General features: G+C 41.0%; 1 protein-coding gene across 4 annotated transcripts; it reads left to right on the plus strand.

The window, feature by feature from the left end:
- On the plus strand, positions 1–27,621 carry xpo1b (exportin 1 (CRM1 homolog, yeast) b). Of its 4 annotated transcripts, none has more exons than XM_069538167.1 (26): positions 264–640; positions 2,241–2,372; positions 2,637–2,738; positions 6,121–6,193; positions 7,162–7,210; positions 7,669–7,730; positions 10,871–10,915; positions 13,037–13,218; positions 14,544–14,592; positions 14,722–14,841; positions 14,964–15,092; positions 15,176–15,334; positions 16,167–16,364; positions 16,828–16,966; positions 17,837–18,018; positions 18,367–18,523; positions 18,620–18,783; positions 18,904–19,038; positions 19,150–19,342; positions 20,848–20,954; positions 22,099–22,293; positions 23,986–24,154; positions 24,477–24,611; positions 24,736–24,895; positions 25,012–25,108; positions 26,124–27,621. In XM_069538167.1, the coding sequence occupies exons 4-26, from the start codon at positions 6,125–6,127 to the stop codon at positions 26,268–26,270; spliced, it is 3,042 nt and encodes a 1,013-aa protein (XP_069394268.1). In that variant the 5' UTR covers positions 264–640; positions 2,241–2,372; positions 2,637–2,738; positions 6,121–6,124; the 3' UTR covers positions 26,271–27,621. The 4 variants fall into 4 exon arrangements, with proteins under 4 accessions (XP_019950480.1, XP_069394268.1, XP_069394269.1 ...); XM_069538168.1 differs by having other exon boundaries at positions 19,150–19,333; XM_020094921.2 differs by lacking the exon at positions 7,162–7,210 and having other exon boundaries at positions 1–640.
- Positions 27,622–27,994: the final 373 nt, after the last annotated feature.

A 27,994-nucleotide genomic window follows, 5' to 3' on the forward strand; every position in this document is an offset into this window, starting at 1 on the left:
ATAAAACACATGTGGCTGAAGTTATTCTCCATTCTGATAAGCGGAGTCATGAAGGAGTCCATTCTGCATGGGAGTCTGTCTGCCCTCTTTTTCTCTCCGGGCGGAGTAGTCGCGTGGGCGCTTGAGCGAATTGAAATAAACGGACAGCCTTCGCCGCCAATGGGACGCCGATAAGGAAGCGCTCGCCGCGGCCGCAGCCAATCGCGGCCCGGTGTGGGCGTAGCACCGGTCCAAACTTTACGCGGCGCCATCGGCTGAAAACTAAACCGAGATGGAATCTCCCAGTCTGAACCGGTTTCAACCGGTTGCGAGTTAGTTGCTTGAGAGAGGAGAGGAGGCGCAGGCACACAACCTCCACACCGCCCCGCTGGAAATCTATCAGAGTCACCAATTAATAAGTGGAGCAAGGTTTCGTAAAATGTATCGGAGCGACAGATCGCTGGGTTTGCCGTGGTAGTAAGAATTGGAGTCCACATCAGTGGTGGTTAGCAGCCAGACATCCCTCACTGCTGGAGCTGGAGAGTCAACGCTGCAGAATTAGGAAGTCTTTCTCCAATCAACTGTGATCCTCAACTACTCTCTTTATCTTTTAGTGTCTTTGGCCAACGCCACTCTTTTCAGTCAGAGCCTCGGACTTTCGGTAGGTAACTGGGCTGAAGCGCAAACCTGCTATGCTGTGATTACATCGAGTGTGTGTATGTGTGTCTCTCTGTGTGTGTGTGTGTGCGCGCGTGTGTACGCGCGTGTGTACATGTGTGTACATGGGATCCAATGCATTGTCCTGCTGGGTTGAAGTTGTGTTAGCTTATAGTTGACATCGCCTGGCACGGTGCACCTGAAAAAGACGAGCTAATTCAGAATGCAGTAGCATCCACGGGATAACAGCCGCCGACTGCCCGCTAGCTAGCCTTCACCACTTTATACGGATTAGCTTACGTCAGCTGTCAGAGAAAGTGCTGTAACTTAACCTAAGTAAGTGCACAGATAACACGGGCTGCGTGTTTTCACTGTGACTTGCAGATGAATAAGTAACCAGAGTGCTGTGTGGAGAAATCCGTGCCTCTCCCACCACAGCAGCATCACTCGTGTGCGTGATGGGAGCGGATGTCAAGTTGGTGTTGCTAGGTGCCTAGCGGTAGCCACCGCGAACTTTAGATCTGTGTAAGAATAAAGACATGCTCAGTATCGGGGACGAGCTGCTGCTGTTGCTGCTGCAGAGCAATCGCAATAAACAGCGCCTGCTTCTCCAAACACTTAAATGATAGCGTGAGCGTAATCCTGAGCGCCACCAGTCCCCGGGATCACTGGTGGGAGTGGTTGTAGTCAGCAGCGAACCCACCACATGTGAACTGTTTCTGCCACACACTGCTAACACACAGCTAGCCCTGGATGCTAGCCCTCGCTAGCATTGTGTGTGTGTGTGTGTGTGTTTCGTCGTGCAGCAGGTGATGATCGTAGCTCTTTAAACACAGTTGTTGGCTGCACTCGGTGTGTGTTTTAACCACACTACTGTTTGTGTGTGTGTGTGTCGTTAGGAGGAGCGAGCGCCGTCACACACGGATGTAAACAACGTGACGTCGTCTTGTAAACTCGGCACGTGGCTGCCGTAACCTCCTTAATGTGATCGGGAAGGAAGTGTTGCGATCAGTCTAAGGGGGGGAGGGGGGGCTGCTTATTTCCTATTTTGAATCTGTCATTAGTTCAGGCTGACTGGAAATGGCATTGGCGTTGGTTTCATGAATGGTGCGCTCACCCCATCACAGATCGCTGTTCATGTGTGTTTGCAATAAAGCGTAGAGTCGGTCTGTGGTGACCTTATGTTTTGAGACATTTCCACAGTAACTGTGGTGTTAAAGGCCACTGTGTGAGACAATTAAGTTAATTTGTCTTTGCTGTCTTGAGTCCTCACTTGTAATTCCTGACTCCTGGGGTAGATCAGGACACCTTGTCTAGAACCTCCAGCCAAATTGCAGTTTTCCTAAAATCAGAAATATACACACAGTTTAATGGTCCAAATCCTAAAAACTTGAACTTCCCATTTTATACTGTCTGAGCTGTGACAGGCTTGTGACACTGTGAGCTTAACTTCTTTGAATGATGGCTGGCTGCAGGGACTTGGGGGGGTATTTCTGACAGGGTCAGCTGTTTGGAATTGTTTCTAAACACACAGTTCACATGACTTTGCCTATTGAATGTGTTCTGTGCACTCTTGACCCCTCCCTCTGCTGTCCTTGTTGCAGAGCTCTATGCCAGCAGTTATGACAATGTTAGCAGACCATGCAGCACAGCAGCTGCTGGACTTCAACCAGAAACTGGATATCAACCTGCTGGATAATGTGGTGAACTGTCTATACCATGGGGTGGGACCACAGGTTTGTTTTCAAGTCATAAACAAATTTACAATGTGTGTGTGTAACTTATGATTATGCCTGGAATAAAAAAAAAACTTGAACGTTAACTAACACCTAACTTTAAAATATAGTATGTTGTTTCTTAATTTCCGGTTCCACCTGTAAAATGAATTGACATGACTGTTTTTGCACAAAAATGTGTGGAAATTGCAGGTGCAATGAAATTAATTCTCTTCCCCCCACCTCAGTGTTTAAGCTAAAGTGTCATTCATATTTGCATCACAGCAAAGAATGGCACAGGAAGTGTTGACGCACTTAAAAGAGCACCCGGATGCCTGGACGAGAGTGGACACCATCCTCGAGTTCTCCCAGAACATGAACACTAAGGTAAGTCATCTCCAGTTCAGAAAACATTGGTGGAAAGACTCTTACTTGTGCTTTGAGGACAAAGTCAGAAAAACAGACCAAAAAAATACACTACACACTAGGTCACAGTGGTTTGTTTATAGCATATCAAAAATATGCTATATCGTGGATCTTTTTTTATTAATATAAATATAATAATAACATTATTTGTATACCACTTATCTAAACAAGGTTACCAAGTGCTTCGCAAAATACATGGCAATAAAATCAATGAATAAAAAATAGAAGCAAATGTTAGGGACATAAATTCAACAACATATTAAGGTCAAGACCTTGAAAATGATAGAGAAAACTTTTAACCGCGACAGTTAAAAACAACTTTATGTATGTATTTGTGCATTTCATGTGTGCACTGCTGCAGCAGAAGTTGACCACATAGCCCAGGGAGTATTTACTTCATGCACGTTACCTGTCACCTCCTGGTTGATAAAATCAAAATACCAAATAAACCTGTTGAGTTTCTGGCCTGTTGGTTCTGGGAGGGAATAGGCTCCTGCTATTTCACTCATCTATCTTAATCAAACCAGCGGAATTAATGTCGAAAGTTGACTCGTGTTAATATGTACTCAATTGCAATATTGTTTTTTAGTGTGCTCCTTTATCCAGAGATGTACCTGTAAGTTAATCATTTATTTAAGTAAATTATGGAATTGATTCATCAATGAACACAAGCATTTTTCTCAGTCAGATTAGTTAAAAACAAAACAATGTAGGTGTTGCTCCTGGTTCCCTTGTCATAAAGAAAATGGCCACACAAAATACTAGTGTGTACACATACTTCCCTGCAACTTGAAAGGCTTCAGTACACATAAATTGGATGACACTCAAGATGCTGCCCCATTTGGGCACATTGGTGTGGCCAGGCTGTGACTCTAACTCTAACATTAATTGTGACTTGGTGTATCAGTCTTACAAGAGAGTTTAACAAAGGCCTGGCATAATTAACGGCTTAGATAAAGAGATGCAGTGAACAGATGTGTAGTTTGAGTGAAGGCCCGCTTCCAGAAGCATGTCTGCGTCACCTCTTACCAATCTTACAGTTTCCTGCAATGAAAAACTTCTCACTGTTATACTTGCACAAACTGCACATGTACAGCGACTAAATGCTCTTGCACAGTTGTAAACAGTGCCCTGCATCATCGGTTAATGTTTTCTTGATTTATCAAGTTGATAATTGTAATAAATGTTAATGATTTGTAAATAAATCATTAACATTCTTCTTTTATTTGAAGTCCTCAGATTAGTTCCTTTCCCAGCATGATAACTGTATGTCGTGGCCGTCCTGTGTTTTGTGATTCAGCTGATAAAGCAAACTGACTGTGAATAGTGACCCCAGTGCTTCAGTTTTCAGAAGCACACGCAAGAGATTCACAATTGTATCAACAAAACAGAATCACTGATATCATAAATATTTAAACAGTATCTATGTCCATGGAAAGTCAGTCTGAACCTGATTGAAGTAATCAAAGTGCCAAACATCCCAAACTTCCTCAAAGTCACAATGACTATGTTTTTTTCTGTTTTGCTTGCCTGTCATTTGCTTGTAACACTGACATTCTTTACTAATGTCTGAGTTGATGTATTATCAATATTATTTCTAGTTTTAAATTTGTAATTTGCCCCAAAAATTGGGGCACTAGAGGAAAAGAGGAAACTAAAGGTAAAAGACCTCTTGAATTTGCCTTGTTTCTTTAGCTTAAAATGTGCATAATTTCAAAGCACTCTGAATATTTGGCCTTTTCTTTGTAACTATAGTATTTATAATGTTTGAAAAAAACATGTAATGAATTCAAGCTTTGACTATTTGATGTTAATCACAATGTCCATTATGTTTATGGCTTGTAATAGGAAGAAAAGTGGTGTGTCATCCTGTGCATCATGACACAGCTAGGCTTTGACGGCAGGCCTCCACAAGGTCTACCCTTTTTGAATTCCCTTTAACTGAATTCTGTTCATCCGTTTCTATTGCATCTGTTTCATTGGACAGAGGGAATGCCATTGCAAAATGCCTTTATGAAGGTATCTGGGGTTTAAAGGAAAAACAGGCTACATAGTTACAGTTTTTGAGTTTTACAATATCCACATTTTACACTTGGTCGTGTTAGATTTAGACACGCGTTAGATCGTGGGGCATTACGACTATACCTGGGGGTTTAAAATGCTGCGATCTCGGTGGGCGATCACACCAAAAACAGCCCTGTGTTTAAAAAAAAAAAATAAAAAAAATGCAAAGCTGCATTGTTGAGGCTGTGTTGCTTCAGGTATTGGTGAAATCAAAGAGGTCCAGTTTGGCTAATAGATCCATGAATTCAAAGGCTCATCAAACTGCACAGTGCTTAAATATATTGGGGGAGGATATTACAGTTTTTAAATCTAGGAAGTTATAATTGTATTTACAGTAGCCACGATTTTAAGAAACAAAACATTCGTAATTTCCAAGGAACATGCACTTCCACGTGTTTCATTTACAACCGCAGCACTTCGACCGAATTACATCAGGTGTCATTGCATACCTGAGGTCTGACTTCTTTGTGGGGCGATCCTGCACTGGCACCCCTGCTGTATCAATAAAATAGTTCCATTAAAATGAATGCAAGGGATGCAGTTTTCATATGCCCAACTTTTCATGTAAAGTCGTTCCAAATGTGACCTCATTGAAATAAAGGCCTTGTTACAACACATGGATATTCTTTCTTGCGTAAGTATTTTTCAGCTGTGATTACGTTTCACTGTTTAAACGTAGCTGCTCTTTTGAACTTAAGCTCCAGTCTGTCTGCTGTAAGCACTGTACCTGTGTGTTGACGCGTGCACCTAGCTAGGCAGATGGAGACACTGACGGTTCAAATGTTGTTTTTAGGAGTTGTTAATGATAATCAGATATTAGGTTCTTTAACAAATTCAAACCAGTCCCAATCGAAAACCAGTTGTCAACGCCCAACCTTCCATAGGTTCCGTAGTCTCTGTAAAAGAATGTGTAACTTTGCCCTTGTTATGTTTTCTAGGCTACTAGACTCACCCTTGGAGCAATCAGAGCCAAAGCTGCTTAATGAATTGTTTTATTTTTCTGCTGTGTTTTGTTGTCTGGTGTGATGCTGGGAGAAGGACTTCTGCAGTGTTCCAGCTCAATGCTGCTTGTGTAGATAGAGAACAATGTGAATATTCTGCATACTACAAAATCTGCATGAAAGATGTGGTTCAGTCCAATCCAATGAAGAAATGCAAGCTATCACAGACTGGTTCACTTCATACTGTTTTTGGTTTGTACACAAATTACACAGTGCTTGTTGTTGACTGTGATCATAAAGCTTGGTGCTAATGCTTCTCCCTCCTCTGCCTGTTACAGTACTATGCTCTTCAGATTTTGGAAACGGTTATCAAAACAAGATGGAAGATTCTTCCCCGGAATCAGTGTGAAGGTAACTTTTTCGGTTTAAATCACAAAATCCTTGCATTCTGTCACCGTCAGTGTCTTTTTAAACATTGTGACGTGCTGTTGCCAAGTTGAGAAGTATTCCCCCATTAAGCATGCTGGTTGGCTTTCTGCTCGACTGGCTTCCACTGGCCACCGCCAAATGGTGGGATTCTGCACTGTAGAAGTTGTTTTATAGCAGAGACAACTAAAAACACCCAAGCACTGATTTTAGAGCTTTGTGAGGGGCATATTTAAAGAAAGAAAAAACAAGTAGGGATACTTAAAATCAGAGTTATCAGCTCACTTACTTCCTTTGCTTTACAATGTACAATTTTAGATTTTTTATAGACAGACCATTCACATGTTTTGTGTGTAGAATAATAGACATTCCCAGTGTTACTATAATCCTATTAATCTCATTGTACCCACAGGACAAAGAAGGTTACATGGATTACTGACATGCATTCATCTCTGCCACAGTGTCTTTTAACTAACTTTAAGAGTTACCAAAGTCAGACATTTTCAAATTCAATCTGGTGGATTCAATTTTGTGTCTTTGGAAAAATTCCTTTTCTTTCACCATTATTATGAACATTATGAAAAGTTGTTAACAGTATAAATCCTACTGTTGAAATATAGGACAATAGGTAGAAACATTAGAGTACAGTGTTGCAGTATATCAGGACTATAATGTCAAATTTACAATTGAATGTTGCATAATTGCCAATTCTGATTTTATCTTACTACCTACAGCTAAAGTCATTTTTCAATTCAGAATTTTTTAAAGAATCTGAAAAAAATGGGATAAAAATGTCTTAAAAGGATTTTGGTATAAGCAAAACAGGAATTTTTCTGAAATAGAATAAAACAATCATGTGCAAATCAGTTGATTCTGCCTCCCTCCATTCTATTACAATTTTGCTCAAAATTCATTTTTTCATTGACCTAAGACTTCCCTACTTCTGACCGTAGATGCCTGAATTTTGTTCAAGTGGCAAACCCAGTGCAGGGCGAACGGCAAGTATGTCTTTTCCCCCCTTGTGCCAGAGTATTGCCTTGTTTTCGGCTCCGCTCACAACACCCCAGCACATCATTGTCAAAACTGACTACAGTTACAGCCTAGAAACCACTATGAGGGAGCTGAAAACACAGTTTTAAAGATGCTCTGCTCACATTGACAGTCTTGACTTGTCGCTTCCACTGAACCGACCAAACTTTATCCCAGAGGAGAAGTTCAGTGGGAGCAGCAGCCCATATCCATGTATTTACAAACTGGCATGGCAAGAGTAAGTCAATGGAGGACCACGCCTTAAACAAAAATTGTTTTAAACTACTGGGATATGATTGGCAGATTCAGCTACTTATGAGCCAGCAGACAGAGCAACATGCTCCAGGCAGCTGGTCATGTCAGGATATGTTGAGATTTACACATTTATTTGGTGCACACTAACTGTTCTTACATCTCTGTGTATTTGCCAGGTATAAAAAAGTATGTTGTTGGTCTCATAATCAAGACGTCATCAGATGCATCAAATGTGGAGGTGAGTAAATTGAATTTGATTTAAACCCATACATTTGTGGGGTAATTGTATGGGTGCACTAATGTTGGACTTGTACTTAAAACCATGTGAGCTGCAAAACATGGCAAGTAGTTGCATGTAACTTAAATAATTCTAAAATTGAATCAGACTTTTTGGTGTAAAGGTTGACACATAGCTACACTGAAGAACATATAGAATCTAGTTTTATTTATGTGTTGGGTCTCATATTAGTCATTTGTAACTAGTGCCCGACCAATAAATCTGATCATATTGGATATGAATCTTTCACAGACATAACAAATCAGTATCTGTTTATGGCTGATAAGCACTGATATGAAAATATGTGCATTTATGTTTATATTTCATGTAAAATGTTTTTTTGATTCGGAGTTCAATTTCTTCATAATTGGTTATATTTGTGTTTTCTTTTTATTTATAGTTATTTATAATGACGTTTATGGTTACACTGTGAAATATCACTTGTGACAAAGGCTTGATAACCTCATCTGAAGAATGATTGCCAATTTTTTAACACACATATATATATACACACACACACACACATACACACACACATACATCAGCTTCTATCAGAAATATTTCCTTCCCTCATCGGTTGGACTCTAGTAATCGGGGAACTATGGTGCTGAGTAATTTAGACCATAAATGACGACATTGCCACTTAAACAAGCAGAAGGTAAATGGTCAAGAAAAAGTGTGTAGTCCAACCTCACAATAGTTTAAAGTCATAGCAGAAGCTCTATTTTTCCCTTTAGTGCCTAATATTAGAAGTATTATTGCTATCATGCTAAAAGCAATAGTACTGCAAAACTGAAAACCTAATTAAATAATCCCTAAAATGAAACTTTAGAGGGATAATATTATAAAACATGTATAAGTGTTCAACTGTGGAATTCATACTCCCCCTACCCTTCTTAATCACAACCAAGTTTAACTCGTCACGTTGAGCTTACGTTAGCTTGAGTAAATCTGAGCTCAGCTTACTGTAGAGCAGTTGTGGACATGTAGCCAAACCTGCATGAATTGGGACATAATGTTTTCTACATAGCTTTTTCCTTGCAACCTGATTATGTAACTAGTCGGTCATTTTCATTGGTTATTCTTAGACTGACAGCAATGATTTCAGGGAAGATGTAGATGTGGAAGTAGTGGAGGATGACTCACGAGAGGTGGAGGAACATGAATGAGAGCAGCATCAGTATCTGCAACTTGGGCTTATAGCCTCACAGTTACTGCTCCGTTATCCTCTCACGTTGGACTGAGGGCAGATTAGATGCAACAGTACTTGAGGTACGAAATGGACGTGGTCCAAGGGTCCAACAAAGGAGGCGGTCTTCTTCGTTGGTGAATTGAAATGCGACTGTCTGGTTTACAGAAGTTTTCTGTCACGGTCACCAAAGTGCAATGAATCATGGGATAGGTTGGCCTGAGAAGTATCCACCCGTTGCTCGGGGATGTAAGGATGCATTTGTTGGCTGCATTTTCAGGAGCCCTGAAGAAATGGGATTTAGTTGCAGTGTTGTGACACAATCAATCTTCAAATGCAGCCCCAGGCGGAGGTTGTCCATTAATTGCGACTTGTTGTAAACGTCTTTGACATAACATCAAACCTATTATTCCTTCAAAGTCTGTTCACTTTAATTCTTACATCCCCCTTTTTTAATGTACATTGAAAAATAACCTAGAATTGAAATCAGTCATGGGCTAGACAGTGGCCACTGTTTGCTACCAGACAATGTTTTGAGGCAAACATGTTTACCTTTAACAAGAGGTTAGCTGTGGTTAAGAGTCAGTTCTTGTGAAGGCAACATTTAAAAATTACAGAGTGCTACTGCCAGCTTAATGAAAACACTGTCTAGCTCTAACTAATGTACCACCACCTCGCTGTTAGTATTTAACTTCATGCTGAGAAAGCAGTTCCTCAAGCATGTAGCTCTACAAAACATTACACATTAAACCAAGCTCCGCAGACCATTTGAAGCTCATTCAGATTGTTGGGCCAACCAAGCAGACCAGGTTTTCTTTGATTCTAAGAATGGTCTGTTGTTCAAAAGAGAACCTACCAATTTAGAAATATAAAGATCATTCAGCTTGAAAACTGGTAAGTTGCAGTGTGATAGAAAATATTACAGCGTGCTTGTTGCATATATACCATGCTTGTACAGACGTGGTATTAACATCCGTCCTGGGTGATCGGATCACAGTGAATGTACCAAATGCGTCCTTGATGCGCCTTGCGATCCGATCACCCTACACTAAATTCAGAGGTGGTCTGGGATGCATGTGGCCACATTGTTGTCGCTGTGAAAATGCAAGTAGGTCCTGGGTCACATAGGAAGTGCTGCATACTCAGCTGACATCCTCTGACTCGCTGCAGTATCAAATGTTTAAAATCTTTCTTCATAACAGATGTTCATGCAGCTCATTGATTCATTCAGCCCCTCCTGACTCAGCCTCCTGTCTTTCTCTTTCTCTCTCACTCTCTCTCGTACTGACACAATTACACTCACACTCACGCTCAGACTCATCCTCATCTGTTAGCCCAGACTGGGTTAAAACAACAATATTTCCTCTTCGCTACCACAAATGACCCACATGATCACAGCAGACCCATTCAGGATGCATTTTAATGCCAGGTGTAAACAGACAAAGTGCTGTCCATTTGTGGACACTCTCAAGACAGATGTCAATACCAGCTCTTAACAGGACCCTATAAATTTCCCATCCTACGGTGTGACAGACTATAGTGAAGCCTCTCAAAATTCAACAACACAAACCTATGAGCCCCATATTTTGGACCAATGTAGTGTTTGTCCTGCATTTCATCACAATGGGTGCATGTGACATCAAGTAAGACAGCCAATCCCCATCATGATTAGATCCTGGTTGAAGGCATAGCATGCTACATGCTTATTGGCTCACTGACACTGATGTCAAAACTGAGTATTTAACTTTGATTTGTGTTGACGTCTTTTTTCGTTGTATTACCTTTTAAATTAAGTGTGTTTGGTTTGTGACCTTTAATTCTACGTGCTATTTTATTACATTTTCACTATGGTGTAAAAATACAGAATGTATGTAATATACATCCCTTCTTTTTTTTGTTTGTACTTTTTTAGAAAGAAAAGGTGTACATTGGGAAGCTGAACATGATCCTTGTTCAGGTAAGTCTTTAATACTAATAACAACAAATTAAACAGTTTTCAAAGGAGAGCCATATATTTCAGCTGATATTACAACTCAAACCCCCTGTTCATACATAATGCTGTGTTTATGGAATAGTAAAGATAGTGTTTCTCTTTTCTCCACACTGGAAACTCTTCAAGTCAGTCTGCAAGAGTGTTTTTTCATCTGAGCAGTATTGTCTGTATGATGCCAGCCAATCATTGTGCTCTGCTGAGTTTTCCCCTAACCCCCACAGAGTTGTGTGTGAGTATTCTGTGGCAGCAAACTGTTTCAGTGAAGTTATCCACACTGACAGGAAGAGAGTCGTACACCGGAGCACACAACCCACTCCAACACTGCAACTTGAATCCTACTCAGTGGTTGGGACAATTAGAAGAGTACTAACCACATGTTAGATAAGCAAAATGCATGTTATTGCTCAGTGCTTCCTGTTGGAAATGTCTGAGTCATCAAATGGCTTATCAGAGTTGCCATGTTAAAACAGCCTTTAGGCAGATGTAAAGTTGAGGAAGATGACTAATAGTACTAAACTGTAATTTTGTTTAGTCAAGCAGTGATTTAATCCTTATGTTGGTGCTTGGTGTATTGATATTGCCTTAATAGTCATTCTATAGCTACACTGAGTGGGCAGTGTTTATCTACCTTTCATTTCATTTATAACCTTGACTAGGGCAGCATACCACAGTCCATTTTGCCCTACCACAGTTTACTTTTTTTTAACTCTTCAAAATAACATATCTCTTCACCGCTGCCTCACTGTAGAGAGAGTCAATGCAGTGCATTGACTAACCCCTCAGACCCTCCTCGTTTCTCTCGGTCTTTCAAACACATTAACAACACCTGTCTGTCATTCTCAGAGAGATTTCACTGCATCGTTGGGTCCAGTGAACCTTAAAAATATGTATGACAGAGCTCAGCATAACACCAGTTCTCTTTGTGTACCTGTAATTTAAGGTGCACACAGGATTGTCTATCACAGAATAAAATCCACCGTCACCAAGCTGCTATAGATACAGTTTAACTCTATGGGAAACACAGTGCACATCTAGCCAGTGATTTCAACAGATAAATTATAAGATTTCTCACTCTCTCCAAATGTTGTGTCTGTGAAACAGAACTGTTCAATTCATATAAAAAAAAGAAAAAAAAGAAAGAGATGCTGACTGTTGTTATATAAATAGAATTTCAGGATAACTGTGGATTTTGGCACCATGTTGCTGCTTCATTTCTCCCTCTCACTTTTTGTAGTGATACTTTTTTACCTGAAGATGTCAGTCTTAATTAGTCTATGTTGCTCAAACGGTCAGTAACAGTTAAGTTCACAATTACCTGTTACATTTGCATATTCATTATTCTCGCATGTCTCAGCTGATGTGTGAAAATTGATGGCTGGGGCCTGATGATTGGAAAGACAGTCATCTTGATGTGGAGGATGCAGGAGAAGCCCATATTCTTGTTTGAATGTAAACTGAGATATAAGATAGCTTTTCATTATTCATGTAGCAGTTGTTAACCAGCAAAGTAGTTATCACCAGTGACACAATATATGTACACAATATATTATATAACATATAGGCCCAGTGATAATTGTACCATCACTCCAGGAAAGTGCTGCATCCTGTTAATGCTCAGCTGCAGAAATGAGCTGTTCACTGCCTTGTGCTGTCCTATTAACAAATTAGTCCGGACCACTTCAGGACACTATAACATGTGCGTGCGTGCGTGCGTGCGTTCAATGTATATTTGAGAGGGGGAGAGAGCTATTGGCTCACTGGCTACACGAGTGACTTGGCATTAATGCCAGTGATAATGAGTCACTGCTTGCGTCAGCTGAGCTCTAACGTTGTTTTGGTCTTGAGGGAATGTAGAGCTCCAGATTCTGCTCTTATACTCAGGAAGGCTGTGTTCAAAACATGTGTGTCAAATATTTTTCTACCATATATTTGTACCAGTGTGGTGTTGGCTTGTTCCCATGTACATGTCTACAGTCTGTTTACTATGAAAGGGATCGTTATTTTAGCAGGAATCACAGATTTGTGCCCTCATTTTTAAAATTTTCAGTGTCTGACACCGATTCACGTGTGCGTCTCTGTCTTCAGATCCTGAAGCAGGAGTGGCCCAAACACTGGCCTACCTTCATCAGTGACATCGTGGGGGCCAGTCGTACAAGTGAGAGCCTTTGTCAGAACAACATGGTGATTCTGAAGCTGCTCAGCGAGGAGGTCTTTGACTTCTCCAGTGGTCAGATGACCCAGGTCAAGGCCAAGCACCTAAAAGACAGGTCAGCATGCCGCAACGTTTTTATACCAAACCCTGGGAAGAAAATCAAAGCAAAGAAATGTATTCTGATGATTATTTCGGAAAGCCCTACAAATTGCTTTCATCATTATCCTAATTATCTTTGCAAGCCCACAGGGTGTAGAATATCATTAAAATCATCTAAATATTCAGCTTAATTAATTACAGTAAATAAATAAGTAAAGCATTTGTCTGTTATTGAGACAGGAGAGTTTCACCAAATTTAAAGAGTCCACATTATTGCAGCACTTTCAGGTCATCATAAAATGATCTCAGTGTGTTGGCATTTGGAAATATTACTTAATCCAATAATTTAATGGTGTGATCTGTATCTAACACAGCTGCAGACAAACGGCCTTTGTCATGCAGCGACTGCATGGCTGCATTTGCCATATGCTATTGATACCTTTTATTACCACACTGCTACATTTGACAAGTCGATCAGTTTTTTTTATTATAAATATTATGTAATTGATTTGCAAAGTCAATGTTGCCTTAGTTACTGACATAAAGTAGCTCTTGAGTGGCTCACTTGGTCCCCACAGCATAAAAAAGTGATATTAAAGAGCCAAGGTATCATGGCGAAGAAGAATAAGCTTTTTTCCCTCACATACAAAGACAGTTGTCTGTTGTTGATGATGTTTCATTGCATCATCATCAATTTATTCCCCTGGTTTGCCCACGGATCATTTTGCTTCTTTCATATTCAGATGTTCCCAATCATGTTCACTGGAGCTGAGGTCTTGTAACTGAGGGGAAAAGCTGCTCATGTTAAGTTTTATGAATCTCTGAATGTCCATGACAGCTGTGGCCAGAAGCGTTATGTTTTCAGGTTGTCTGTCCGTCTACCTCATTCTCATAAATGGGATTTTTTTGGCAAACCTCAAGAGAACTTCTTCAAATTTAACGTTGACATTCAATTGGACTAAAGGATAAACTGATGACAGTTTTACGGTCAGTTGTCATAGGTAAAGGACACTTAAACCTCCCGTTCTTCTTTCGTTTGCACTGTTGCCTCTTCTTCTTGTGTGCGAAGTAGCTTCCAATGAAAAATGATAATTAAATAAAACACTTATTTTCAGGGTAAAGGCTCAGAGGCTTTTTCCACATGCGATTGTTAAGATAATCAATCACATTCAGTAAATACATCGATCATAACATACAATCATTTTTTTCAGTTAGACAACAGAAGATGTTAATTTAAACCGTAACATTTTATTTTCAAGAGGATCTGTTGAAAAAGAGATTGTGCGTGTTGCAGCATTATTGTATGTAAAGGTTTTTAATGTGTCTCTTTGTTTTTCTCAGCATGTGCAATGAATTCTCCCAGATCTTCCAGCTTTGCCAGTTTGTTATGGTACGCTCTTATTGACTTTTGCACATCGTCATCTCTTCTCTTTTCTGAACATGGTTGTACGATGTTTTATTCTGTTACACACCAGTGTTTATTCTTCAACTATTTGTCAACTCATTGATTGCACCTTAGGAAAATTCCCAGAATGCCCCCCTGGTCCACGCCACTCTGGAAACCCTCCTACGTTTTCTCAACTGGATTCCTCTGGGCTACATATTCGAAACCAAACTCATCAGCACATTGGTGTATAAGGTGCGGACACACACAATGTTCTGCAGCAACTGAACTTTAATTGCTTTACTGTTCCTGCATCAGAACAAATTATAAAAAAAAAAAAAAAACCTAAACTGAATATCTATTTCAACTGTTTCCAGTTCTTGAACGTGCCCATGTTCCGAAATGTGACACTGAAGTGCCTGACAGAGATCGCTGGTGTCAGTGTCAGTCAGTATGAAGAGCAGTTCGTCACACTCTTCACACTGACCATGTGTCAACTCAAACAGGTCGGTGCAGATAAAAACAATTCTGACATTTCCCCGTCTAAACTGCTGAGTAGAATTTAAATCTGAATAATGTGTCTGTTCAGATGCTGCCTCTAAACACCAACATTCGACTGGCCTACGCCAACGGGAAAGATGACGAGCAGAACTTCATCCAGAACCTCAGTCTGTTCCTATGCACATTCCTCAAGGAGCACGGGCAACTCATTGAGAAACGGCTCAACCTCAGAGAAACATTAATGGAAGTAAGTCAATCACAGGGAAATAGTATTTGAAATCCTGTAGGAGTGTTGCTGCTCATATTTACAGCCTGGAGCGGAAACATATATCACAGATTAAACAAATTAGCGCAGTGCCCTTTCTAAACCTGCCTGTTTGCTTTTCCTGTGTTAATGCTCTGGAGCTACTTCAGAATTATTCCTTTTCATTAGTGAGTCCTCCTCAAACAGTTCTACAATATAGTGTCACTTTTTATTCTTTGTGTTTTTAATAAACAGTTTATGGGGCAGAGTGACTTGACAATAAAATCTTCACAAACCAGGTTTGATGAACGCAATGTTTTTCAGAAAATAATGCTGAATTTACTTTATCATTATTATTACTATTTCAAAGGTGTGTGTTAGCCATTCAACACAATGTTTAGACTGAAGTTCACAACTGTTCAAAATAAAAGCTCTGCAATTGAGCTCGATATATAGTACTGAAGCAACAAAATTAGCCTTGTGCTTTTACTTTGAAGAGTAGTTGCCGAACAGAAAGTGATTCTATGAATGATGTTGCCATGACGTAGGGCAGGGTCCCCTCTCCTGTGATTGTCAGTCCAATATGTTGAAAAAAGAAAAAAAAAAGAAAATAATCAAAAGTGTCTCTCCTCACACTCACACACTCTGACCACTACCGAGCGCTGGTTGCATGTTTATCCGTTTTATATTAATGTTGAACGTATCATTGGTCCAAATCGCACCAAATGACACTGCACTTCCTGTGACCACTAATAATACACACGCCAAGTTTGCATTCCACATATAGACATTTGTGGAATTGATCATTCTATTATCTCACTGCTCCCTCTTCCAGGCCCTCCACTACATGCTGCTGGTGTCAGAGGTGGAAGAGACTGAGATCTTTAAGATTTGTCTGGAGTATTGGAACCACTTGGCTGCGGAGCTCTACAGAGAAAGTCCCTTCTCTACATCCACGTCCCCTCTGCTCTCTGGCAACCAGCACTTTGACGTGCCACCACGCAGACAGCTCTATCTGCCTGTCCTATCCAAGGTACCAAATATATTCCACTTCACCGCTCTTATAAAGAACTAACTTTTTCCTGTACTTAGATCTATTTGATTGGCATTGTCCCTTTTTTCTCTTGATTATATTTACATCCACACAGATGCAACATGATACAGTATGACAAATATGTGTTCATTAGCAACATGGCCAACAGCTAACATAGTCATCATGTTATATGTTACATGAAGGCGGAGCTGGCACAGACAGGTGGTGTTCAGAGGTGCAGAAGGGTTTCAGTAAATGGAAGCTCAGACATACTTGAAATCAGTTGGCACTGGTCAAGCAACAGGTGGTTTCCAAACTGCTGTCAAAAGAGTTGCTCGTTCCAATGTCACTGAAAATCAGCAGGAAAGCTACAATAAATGTTTGAGACGTGCACAAGTGTCAGATAAGCAAGGCGCTTCTTCGATGTGTTAACGTGCTGACACGTTTTTATCTCTTGTGACAGGTGCGTCTGCTGATGGTGAGTCGGATGGCCAAGCCCGAGGAGGTACTGGTGGTGGAGAATGACCAGGGGGAGGTGGTCAGAGAGTTCATGAAGGACACAGACTCCATCAACCTCTACAAGAACATGAGAGAAACACTGGGTATGTCTTGGTCATGTATATGTATTCAATTGTTCATACCCGAAAAGAGGTTGATTTGTGCATAACTTCTATTTTATGTATCCACCTTTGTTTTTTATGAAACTTTTTAATGTGTGGACGTGATCACTGTCATAAAAATAGCTAATTCTCCACGAAAAACAAAACAAAAACAGAAAACTAGTATGTTGACTGTGTGATTGCACAATCCAAACCATCAACATGCCATTTTTAGCGTGTGGATTCTGAAAACGTTTAAAATACCAAAGAAGGGGAGGAGAATGCAGCGTGAAAAAAGGTGTGTCACGGCATGTTTATACTGGCTGCCAACAGAAAATACTGATCACATCAGTCCATTAATAGGTGACTTTTACTCAGCCCTGCCGTGAAATTGAAATATTGTTTGATAACCAGGTGGCTCAGTGGCACTGCCTGTTGGCTGGGGCCTGTCTGTGCGAGAGTGATGTTCTTCCAGTGTGTACATGGAGACCTGTGAACCTGGTCCACTGGGACAGACTGATTCCTTTTAGACCAAGAAGAGGATAAGCTGTATAAATGGATGGATATAGGGAAAGTTGTAGCTTTTATCTACAATTGCGTGGTTGGAACATTGATTCTATGTAGTGATGGTGATGATTAACAGTAGCTTTACAGCACCAGCTGCTCTTGTCTACTTTTGATGGATATATTGAGTGATGCAACTTAATACACTGGCCATTGACATTTTTATGGTGCCACATTTCTCTGTTTTGAACGTTTGTTGTGTTTCTGACAGCTTTAGTCCTGGTTCTGTAATGAGATGTCCTCTCAGCTTTTTGGTTAGCAGCCATCATACACTGACCGATACTAAGATTGTGCTCTGTTATCCTGCAGTGTACCTCACTCACTTGGACTACGCAGACACAGAACGCATCATGACGGAGAAGCTTCATAATCAGGTGAACGGCACTGAATGGTCCTGGAAGAACCTCAACACATTGTGTTGGGCCATCGGATCAATCAGCGGGGCAATGCACGAAGAGGACGAGAAGAGGTTCCTGGTCACAGTTATCAAGGTATAATAAAGACCTGCGTACAGTTTCTAGGTGGCAGTGGTGGTCCTGTAGCACTTTTCCATATGGGTAGTAAAAAACAAACTTATTAATTTTAAAAGTTGAGATTTAAGCAGCTCAGCATCCCAGGTGCTGGTGGCGAGATTATCAGATCTTTACGATGTCTTCTAAAGATTATATATAAGATTATATAAACAGCGGCTACCATTTAAAACATTTGACAGCACAATAAATAAAATGTGCAGAAAGCGAAGGACCCGAATACTTTCTAAAGCCCCGGCACTTTTACGAACACTAAATCCTGAGCCTGCGTTACACGTTTGTGATGCTGAGTTATCTCCACTGTCTCAGGATCTGCTGGGTCTGTGTGAGCAGAAGAGAGGAAAGGACAACAAGGCAATCATAGCCTCCAACATCATGTATATCGTTGGCCAGTATCCACGCTTTCTCAGAGCCCATTGGAAGTTCCTCAAAACCGTGGTTAACAAGCTGTTTGAGTTCATGCACGGTGAGAGATTTAACACCTTGACAAGGACCAATGAATTAAAAGTTGAATCTTGATCTTGGACATTTTTTCACATCATCCTCCTTTTCCCTTCATCAGAGACACATGATGGAGTTCAGGATATGGCCTGTGACACATTCATCAAGATTGCCCAGAAGTGCCGGCGCCACTTTATCCAGGTGCAGGTGGGAGAGGTGATGCCCTTCATCGATGAGATCCTCAACAACATCAACACCATAATCTGCGACCTCCAACCACAACAGGTCAGCACAGTGACGCACATGGACATCTTTTATCATTCGCAATTAAAGAAAAGTCTTTTACCAAAATTCAACTCGTCCTAAATTTTCATCTCACTTTTCATTTTCCTTCTTTGTGTCCAGGTGCACACGTTTTATGAGGCAGTAGGTTATATGATCGGAGCCCAAACAGACCAGGCTGTTCAGGAGCACCTCATAGAGAAATACATGCTGCTGCCTAATCAAGTGTGGGACAGCATTATCCAACAAGCCACTAAGGTAAGACACAAGTCTACTGTTACCCAACATACCAGTTTATACATCTATGATAAACAACAGTGTGTTAATCTCTGGCCATGTCCATGTCTCCTCCTATCGCTCACCTCTCAGAACGTGGACATCCTGAAGGACCCAGAGACTGTGAAACAGCTGGGCAGCATCCTGAAGACCAACGTCAGAGCGTGTAAGGCTGTGGGACACCCCTTCGTCATCCAGCTGGGACGGATTTACCTCGACATGCTCAACGTCTACAAGTGCCTCAGTGAGAACATATCTGCTGCCATTCAGACCAATGGTAAGGGAGGTGTGTGTTTGTGATCTTACAACTCACTCATAACATGTCTCTAGGTTGATCTCATTGTTGTGTCAGTTTGAGGTCATAACAGCTCTGTAGGCAGCCGACACATGGAGATGCTGTGTATATGATCTCTGTAACATCCTAACCAACCATTTAATGTGTCTCTGGACAGAATAACACAAGTAAATGACTCCTGCCCTGACATGCTAACTCTTGTGTGTTGCACTTGCACAAATTTGGACGTGATAGTGTTTTTATTCTCGTGAACAGATCAGATCAATACTGCGCTTAGACTGTGCAGCTTCATTGCTGTTTTGGCATGCCGTGCTTTGTGTAACTCCAGCATTGCGTCAGTGGGATGCCAGGTTTGAAAAATGCCCACATGCTTTCAGTGGCATGTGCTTGTACTTTGTGTGGAAAGAGTTCATCTGAAAATGAAAGATCAAGCTGCAGGCACCTACACAAACTATCATCTAGGTTTTTTTTTGTTGATCCTAAAAATATTTACGGTCTATTAAAATCTTTTTTCTTGCTTGTGCTTCTGGTGACACATCTGAGTTGGAGCTGTGTCAGTAATGATGAAATATCACAAAGTATGTACCTCAGAGCAGGGGAAACATTTTGACCAAACCTTTTTGATGATAATGTCTTGGTCAGTTTGACTTTGTATCTGCCTATAAAATAATTCAATGTATGAAATTGAGATTTAAGATGCGAATGTCCATTTCTGGCAATCCTACTAACTGATTTGCACCATTGCTCTTAACTGGGTAAATATTCTAATACCATAACACAGTATCCTAATGGAAATGGTGGTTTAAAGTCTCCATGGCTAATCTTATCATCTCAAAGGATATTACATAACATACTCCTGCATAAACCTAATCTTAATGTTTTGCTTGGGAGCAGTTCGACATTTACCAAACTAAATTATAAAAATGGAAGCGGGAACACAGAGACTCATAAAACGGCACCTGCACATCTTTATTTTTTCAACTACTCACCCTTTCGAGCACAAGCCCAACAATAATAATTCCCCAAATCAATTCCAAATAATTTCTTCATCCCTTCTGATTACTGCCATAACACTGGTCAACTTAGATTTTATAATAGAAATGATATTGCTTCAAAAATACTGTAGCACAAACATCGTACAAACATGCTTTTCTGTTTAACATTAAAGAGAAATGTAAGGCATTTATTAGAAAACCACTTTGGGGCCCTAACGTAACGACTGAGTTTACAGCTGCTGTAGAGATTCAGGGATTTCAGAATGTTTTGTATAGATACGAGAAGGAGCCTTTCCCTTTGTACAATGTATAGTTTGTAGAAGGATGTGTAGAAGCTTGAATCCAGTACAGACCAAAACGAAAGTGCGTGAATGGTAATGCAGTGCAAATTCAGCTTTTCTTCTCCATCTGTCTGTTTTCATGCAGTTTCACAAAACTCAGCCAGAATCGTTACACTAAGTTTTGATACAGTGTGTTAATATGTGTGTCCTTTGTGTGCAGGTGAGATGGTGACAAAACAGCCCTTGATCCGGAGTATGAGGACAGTGAAACGAGAGACATTGAAACTGATCTCAGGCTGGGTCAGCCGATCAAACGACCCGCAGATGGTGAGAAATGTGGAGGGAAAACCACAGATTTTTCTAAAGTTGACACGAGGAACAATGGTCCTAATATTTTGGGGTATTGACTTAAATTCACAAAGTAAAAGTATATCTCCTTTAGTAAACAGCTGAGATATATTTTCACCCTTGTGCATCTTCAGGTCATTGTCACTGCACACTGTGGCAGTCGATGAACCAGCTGACAGTAGAAAAGAAGTAGAGCTAATCCTCTGGTATTTTTAGATCAAGCACAAAACTGCATTTCCTTGTGGAGGACTTGGTTGTTTCTGCCCTCAGCTCCGTCTTTATCTGCACAATAATTCATGTTCAGTCTGTGTAATACACTGAGCAGCCACACAGCTACAACCGGTCACTGCCTTAGATATTGTAGCACATTAGTGTTTATCTGTAACCTTTTTGAGAGAGTTTATTCTGAACCATAAGTAATTGGATAAAAAAAAAATGTAGTTTGTTATTTACCATTGATTAAGTGAAAATACACTGATCAGCCACAACATTAGAACTAGTTACTGGTTTAAATGTTGTGGTTGTTAAATGTTTAGTGAATTCTTAAATCCTCAATTTTCTCCAGTGCAGGATGCCTTTCAACATGTAATTACAAAACAATGAGCTTCACCCTTGAGCATTTAAGAAATCTTAATCCCCCACTTTGATTATAATATCCTAAAACATGTCTTTGTTCCTCCAAAATTACATTTTCAAAAGGTTTGTCATGAAAAAATTCCCCTTGTGTCCTTAAAATGGCTCAAATGTAATTCTACCCCTTCCCTCCTAAATTTTCGTGACTGGGACCTATGAATATGCTAATATGGCTCCCCCTTCTCCAGCTACTGAGCTCCATAAGTCAACAGGGTTTCCTAGTTTTGTGACATGACAAACTCTTGCTGTTTGAATAATTTTCTTCAGAGTGGTATTTGTTTAATGCATTCTTAATGTTGAAATGGTCCGCCATGGTGTTGACTGCGTATTTCACTCAAAATATGTCTCTTATCATATGAAGGCACAGTGGCGGCATGTTGCCAGGTTTAAAAACTTGATCTAGAAGTTTTAATTTCCCGTGTTTCAAAGATGTGGCAGCTCTCACCTTTCTTCCTCTGTATCCATGTTGATCTCTCCTGTCGTCTTCCAGGTCGGGGAGAACTTTGTTCCACCACTGTTGGACGCCGTCCTCATCGACTACCAGCGCAATGTCCCCGCCGCCCGAGAACCTGAGGTCCTCAGCACCATGGCAACCATTGTGAACAAGCTGGGGGGACACATCACCGGCGAGATCCCCCAGATCTTTGATGCCGTCTTTGAGTGCACCCTAAACATGATCAACAAGGTGAGACTGCTAAGTGTTTGGCATTGATTAGCACTAGTTGAAATACGAATGTAGATAGATCGAGATAACAGTAGCAGTGTTTTCTTAGTCCTCAGAAAAACTAAATTTGAGAAAAAGGTGTATTTACTAAGTTATGTTTTCATACATACTGATATTGTGGTATCAAAGTAAAAGTGAGTTACTCAGAACACTTAATTTCATGGAGCACTGCAGCTTAGTCGTCCTTGGCTGGAGGGTTTGACTTCATATTCCAACAAACAGCTAGATGATCCCAGATGATGGGATGACACTTGTATTATCTCCACATGGGAGAAAACACAGGAAGAATAGGTGAAAAATTAATTTAAAAAACTGTCAGTCATTTGATTTTTTAATCTCTGAAACCACAAAGCAGGCATGTCTGAGACTGCAGACAGTTCCTTCTTAGCAAAACAGGACACAGTCGAGTGTCACATCCCCTAGGGCCTGAGAGTGGGAGTGAGTTGAGTCAGTTTGTGATAAAGTTACACCATTGGTCGACTAGCTGCATTTTGGGAGTTGTCCCACTTGACGTTGTTCTGCCAAAATGAACAGTTTCCATTAATGGAATCTTTTTTTCCTCAATAAAGAACCCCGAGACAAATCTACAGATTTTTTGACAAAACGAGAGCCAGGGCTCAGAGTGGTGGAGCAGCAGTTTGTTACCCAGACGGAGGCTGCACACACTGTGACAGAGAAAAGCTGCTTTCACATATGCACTGAACGTTTTTAGACACAAGCAAAAGGAGCTGCGTGAACCCAAATGTCAGAATGAGTTGAACGGTACATTAACTGACGTTCCCCTGTCAGCTCCCTGGTACAAAGTCTGTGCGATATCTGATTGAGCTGATGAGCAAACAGATAAGGGACAGAAACCAGCTGACACTCAGCGGAATGCAAATATGACGTGATGATGTCATTTATATGTTAATTAGCATATGGCGGTTCCATAACCATTTTCAAATATGTCCTGGGACATTGAACTCAGTTGAGCTACATATTAGGTTTTAACTTGGTCTTATGTCGTGGCTTAATTGATAAATAATCAACAGTTCAGGGATCGGTTACATCACAGTTGAACCGTGGAACAAAATGTGATCTGAGCCTCCTGAAGGTCTGTGAGAGTGTTAATCCAACCTTGAAACTATTGTGTGAAAGTGAAAGAACAAATAAATACAAAATAAAATGTACTGAAGTACCACATTAACTTTTCTACTTGAGTAAAAGTAACTTAGTACTTAAAGTATTAAAACTTGCCGAGTGTAGACTGATCACTTATGCAACCGTCATGACGGCTGAGTGCCGGCCTCTTCTGAATCCATTACTGGTGTTTGTTCACTGGTAATGCAGCTGCTGCAGGAGGCGTGGTCTAATGTTACCTGGACAGACCCCCCTCTCATTATTGATTCCTTTTTGAATTTATAAAAAACATTTTTAAACATGTTATTCTGTGCTTTGTGAGATTGTAGTGGTGTAAGTACCTGAAAATAATATACTAAAGTAAAGTCCAGATACATGTTCTCATACAGTAATGAAGTCAATGTACTTTGTTACATCCCACCACTGCTGAAAATCCACGTTAACTCATGGTGCTGGTTTTTCTGCATGGAATAAATGCACCACGCTCACTGATGCAGCTGTGGTCTCTAAACACGTGTTGTGTGTTTCCACAAGAACTTTGAGGAGTATCCAGAGCACAGGACCCACTTCTTCTACCTGCTCCAAGCTGTCAACTCTCACTGCTTCCCTGCATTCCTCGCCATCCCCCCGGCCCAGTTCAAACTGGTGCTGGACTCCATCATCTGGGCCTTCAAACACACCATGAGGAACGTGGCGGACACCGGTAAGACTGAAAACACCCATTTCACTTAAGAGACAACAGCAAGTTGAGTTTAAATACTCAACGCTGTAAACCCGACCCTGGGTTCTGTGTTTTCTCGTGTCGTGAGGACAGAGTGTGTCAAAGCTGGGATAATCTCTGTGTGGTTCACTTAATCTGTTTAAAAGGCAGAAATGTGACACTGCAGGTGCATGGTGATACTTTACCTGAGCATTGTTCAGAGGGCTCATATTAAAATCTCAAATCGGGCTCCTGGAACGGTCCTGTGCTGTGGGAGAAAGTTAAAGAATGCTGACCTGACGATGCGTTCATGTTTCTCATCCAGGTCTGCAGATACTCTACACGTTGCTGCAGAACGTCGCCCAGGAGGAAGCAGCCGCTCAGAGTTTCTACCAGACGTACTTCTGTGACATCCTGCAACACATCTTCTCTGTGGTCACAGACACGTCGCACACTGCCGGTGAGTTTACAGCACGGATGAGGGGGCACCCAGGCACTGATATTAACACCCATAGAAAGATGACACAATTGGAAGTCTCTGTAGTAAATGTGTGTGTGATGGTGTGTGTGTGTGTGTCCTGCAGGCCTGACCATGCACGCGTCCATCCTGGCCTACATGTTCAACCTGGTGGAGGAGGGGAAGATCACGACGGTGCTGAACCCTGCCAGCCCCACCAACAACCAGGTTTTCATCCAGGAGTACGTGGCCAACCTTCTCAAGACCGCTTTCCCTCATCTACAAGAGTGAGCACACACACACACACACACACACACACACACACACACACACACACACACAGAGAGACACACACACACACTGCTGTAGGATAATCCTCACTGCGTCTGTGTTTGTGTTTCAGTGCTCAGGTGAAGGTGTTTGTGACCGGGCTGTTCAGCTTAAACCAGGACATTCCTGCCTTCAAGGAGCACCTTAGGGACTTCTTAGTCCAGATAAAGGTGAGGTTGTTAGAGTCATGTACAACAAAGTGTTTTTCCACTTAGGTACAGGAAATATACAGCCTTGTATCTGTATTTCCATCCTGTCTGTTTGTTTGTTGACGTGAATCTAACAAGGCTCTGCTCAGCCTGTGTCTTCTCACAGAGGTTATCAGTGACTACATAGCTTGCTGGTTAGTCGCTGTTTCCAGAAATAACATTCTCCTCTATGGCCAGGTTTCCCTTCTAAATATATGGGAGGTTTGTTGCTGCCGTGCCAGTTTATTGTTGGAATAAATCTGTGTATGAGAGCGACAGGGATGTGATAAGCCACTGAAGGACATGTAGACTCTTTCTGGTCTGCTGATGGCTCCAGTTTTCAGCTGCCCGGCTCAAAGAAAGATCATTTTAGGTGCCAATTTATTAGTGTTTATCTTCCAGATTATAATTTCAAAGTAAAAGATATTTTCAGATGGAATGAGGATTAGAATGAAAACACTTCAAGGCCCTTTTCTGGTGGTCAGAAACCCACTAACATCTCGCTTTTGTCTGCAATTGAAATGGATACGATCGACATCCATTCCCTGGTCAAATGACTTTGCGGAAGACGCAGGTTTTTATTGGCTGCTGCTTCTGTGAGCAGTGATAGAAAGATGAAACCTGGGTGAACGTGCTAATTTGGCAAGATGGCGAGGTGAGAGAGCGTTCATGACGTCATACGTGACACACCAGGTGGAAAAAAACAGAAAGGCAAACTTGGACTGGCAATGGGAAAGGAGTCTATCGCCTTTTTAAGCAAGTTTTCCCGCCTTTAAAAACCTGCGGATACCTGCTAAAATAGGTATTATTGTCAACAGCTTTATTTATTATTACACAAAATATGAGTTAAACATTTACTTTCTCTACTTTCTATTCAGTAAATAGATTTGTGTGAGCTTTATATTTCTGACATTTTTCCAAAACTTATCAGTATGGATGGATCCTTGGAGGTGTAGTTGGACTGAAGCCTTTCTTTCTCCCCCTGCTGTTCTTCCAGGAGTTTGCGGGCGAGGACACCTCAGACCTGTTCCTCGAGGAGAGGGAGGCGTCGCTGCGTCAGGCTCAGGAGGAGAAACACAAGATCCAGATGTCGGTGCCGGGCATCCTCAACCCTCACGAGATCCCAGAGGAGATGTGTGACTGAGCAGCAGCTCAACAAAACTGTACAGTACTCCAGACAACCAACAAACAAACATAAACAAACAAATAAACCCTGACCACAGCAAACACAACAAAACCCAAGAGAGGCACTTGAGTGCGGTGGGAGGCCGCTTCCCCTCTGCAGAGCGGGGCCGTCCCACTGGATGTTTGTTGACCAAAACGATGCCAATAACATGTAAATGAAACCGCGTCACCCTGTGGCCCTTTTTACATAATCTGCATTTTCTATGGGAACCTTTTGTGTGAGCTCTTTCCAGAAGCATCAATTTGAGCTTATGTTTTGTTGCTCTCTGTTCCATCTGACCTGCATGATGAGGTTGTAACGATTAGGACACGTTTACAATCTGTTTTTTGTTTTTGTTTTTTTCTCGTTCTGTTCCCTCCACGTTCTTTTTCCCAGTTCTTCCTCCCCCCTCATATATTTGTTTATATATAAATATATTATATATACAGTCTGAGCAGGGTTTTTGTAAGGACACCTTATGTGTCACGTCGGCATAGAGGCTTCTAGACCTGTGGCGAGACGGACAGGAAGTGGCTCTTTTAGAGGCACACACACCGCTTATTTGGTGCCCCACGGCATTGTGGGAGAATGTGAATCTAACGGATTATGAATGAAGGCTGAGAGATGCTGCTTCGTATTTCAGCATCTGTTGCTCCTGAGTTCTGCTTCACCTAAAAAAAGTGTTTGGCTGCTGCCGGCAGGATTTTTTGTTGTTGTTGTTTTTAGGGAAAGCAAAACCGAATATGTGCATATCATCCCAATTGTATAGCATCTTTACTACCATGGGAAATTTTTTTCCTTTTATTCTATTGTTTCTTTTTTGTTGTGGGTGTGTGCGTGTGTGCTGTCGCCTAGTCGACATCAGCGTTTTGTTTTCCTCTAAGAGGATTGTTGCTCATTTGTGAGCCTTCATTAATGGGATGTTTTACGGAAGTGGCAGAGGTATTTATGGGTTCTTGGTTGGTTGCATCTTTATAACAACTCCTGTTTAACTCAGATGGCTTTCAAGATTTTGAATTGTACTAATTTAGATTGTTTACCATGCAGTAGTGCTTCAAGACACTACCTTTAGAGCAAAATGAAAAATAAACCTGGGTTTACATTTAATTTTGTATTTTTGCATTTTTTTTTTCATTTGTACCTGTTTGAGTTCTGTCCAAATAAACAAAAGGCTTTTTGTCCACAGAGCAAATGAATTGCCAACGAGTTTAATTAGGAAAAGAATGTATAAATCCAAATAAGTACCCGATCTCTAATGGCAAATTTCCCTTCTCGAGGTGTTATATTTGTTGTGAGCTTTTTGAACTGATTAAAGTTGAGAATTTTATAACCCTGCCTCTGCTCAGATTTTTTTATTTCACGACAGGGACACAAATTTTTCATAGCAATTTGTTCCATCACTGCCTCATATATTTACTGAGATTTAAATGCTAACAAAAAAAGGAAAAATAATCATGAATATTTAAATAACTGTACAAACAAGGCAGAAGCTCAAACTAACGTTCAGGTTACACTTGAGTGTTGCGTGAAATGAAGCTCAGACCCTGCAGTCTGAATAAATCTGAAGCAGATGACGTGATAAGGTGTTCTTGGGATGTGGAAAAAATAACGACAGTTTATATTTTGAGCTTTTTATCTTAACTGTTCATCTGTGATGTTCAGGATGAAACTTCCCTGTAACATCACTTTGAACTATTGAGCTC

This window comes from Paralichthys olivaceus, chromosome 14 (genome assembly GCF_024713975.1).
Source record: "Paralichthys olivaceus isolate ysfri-2021 chromosome 14, ASM2471397v2, whole genome shotgun sequence".
NCBI classification, from domain to species: Eukaryota; Metazoa; Chordata; class Actinopteri; order Pleuronectiformes; family Paralichthyidae; genus Paralichthys; species Paralichthys olivaceus.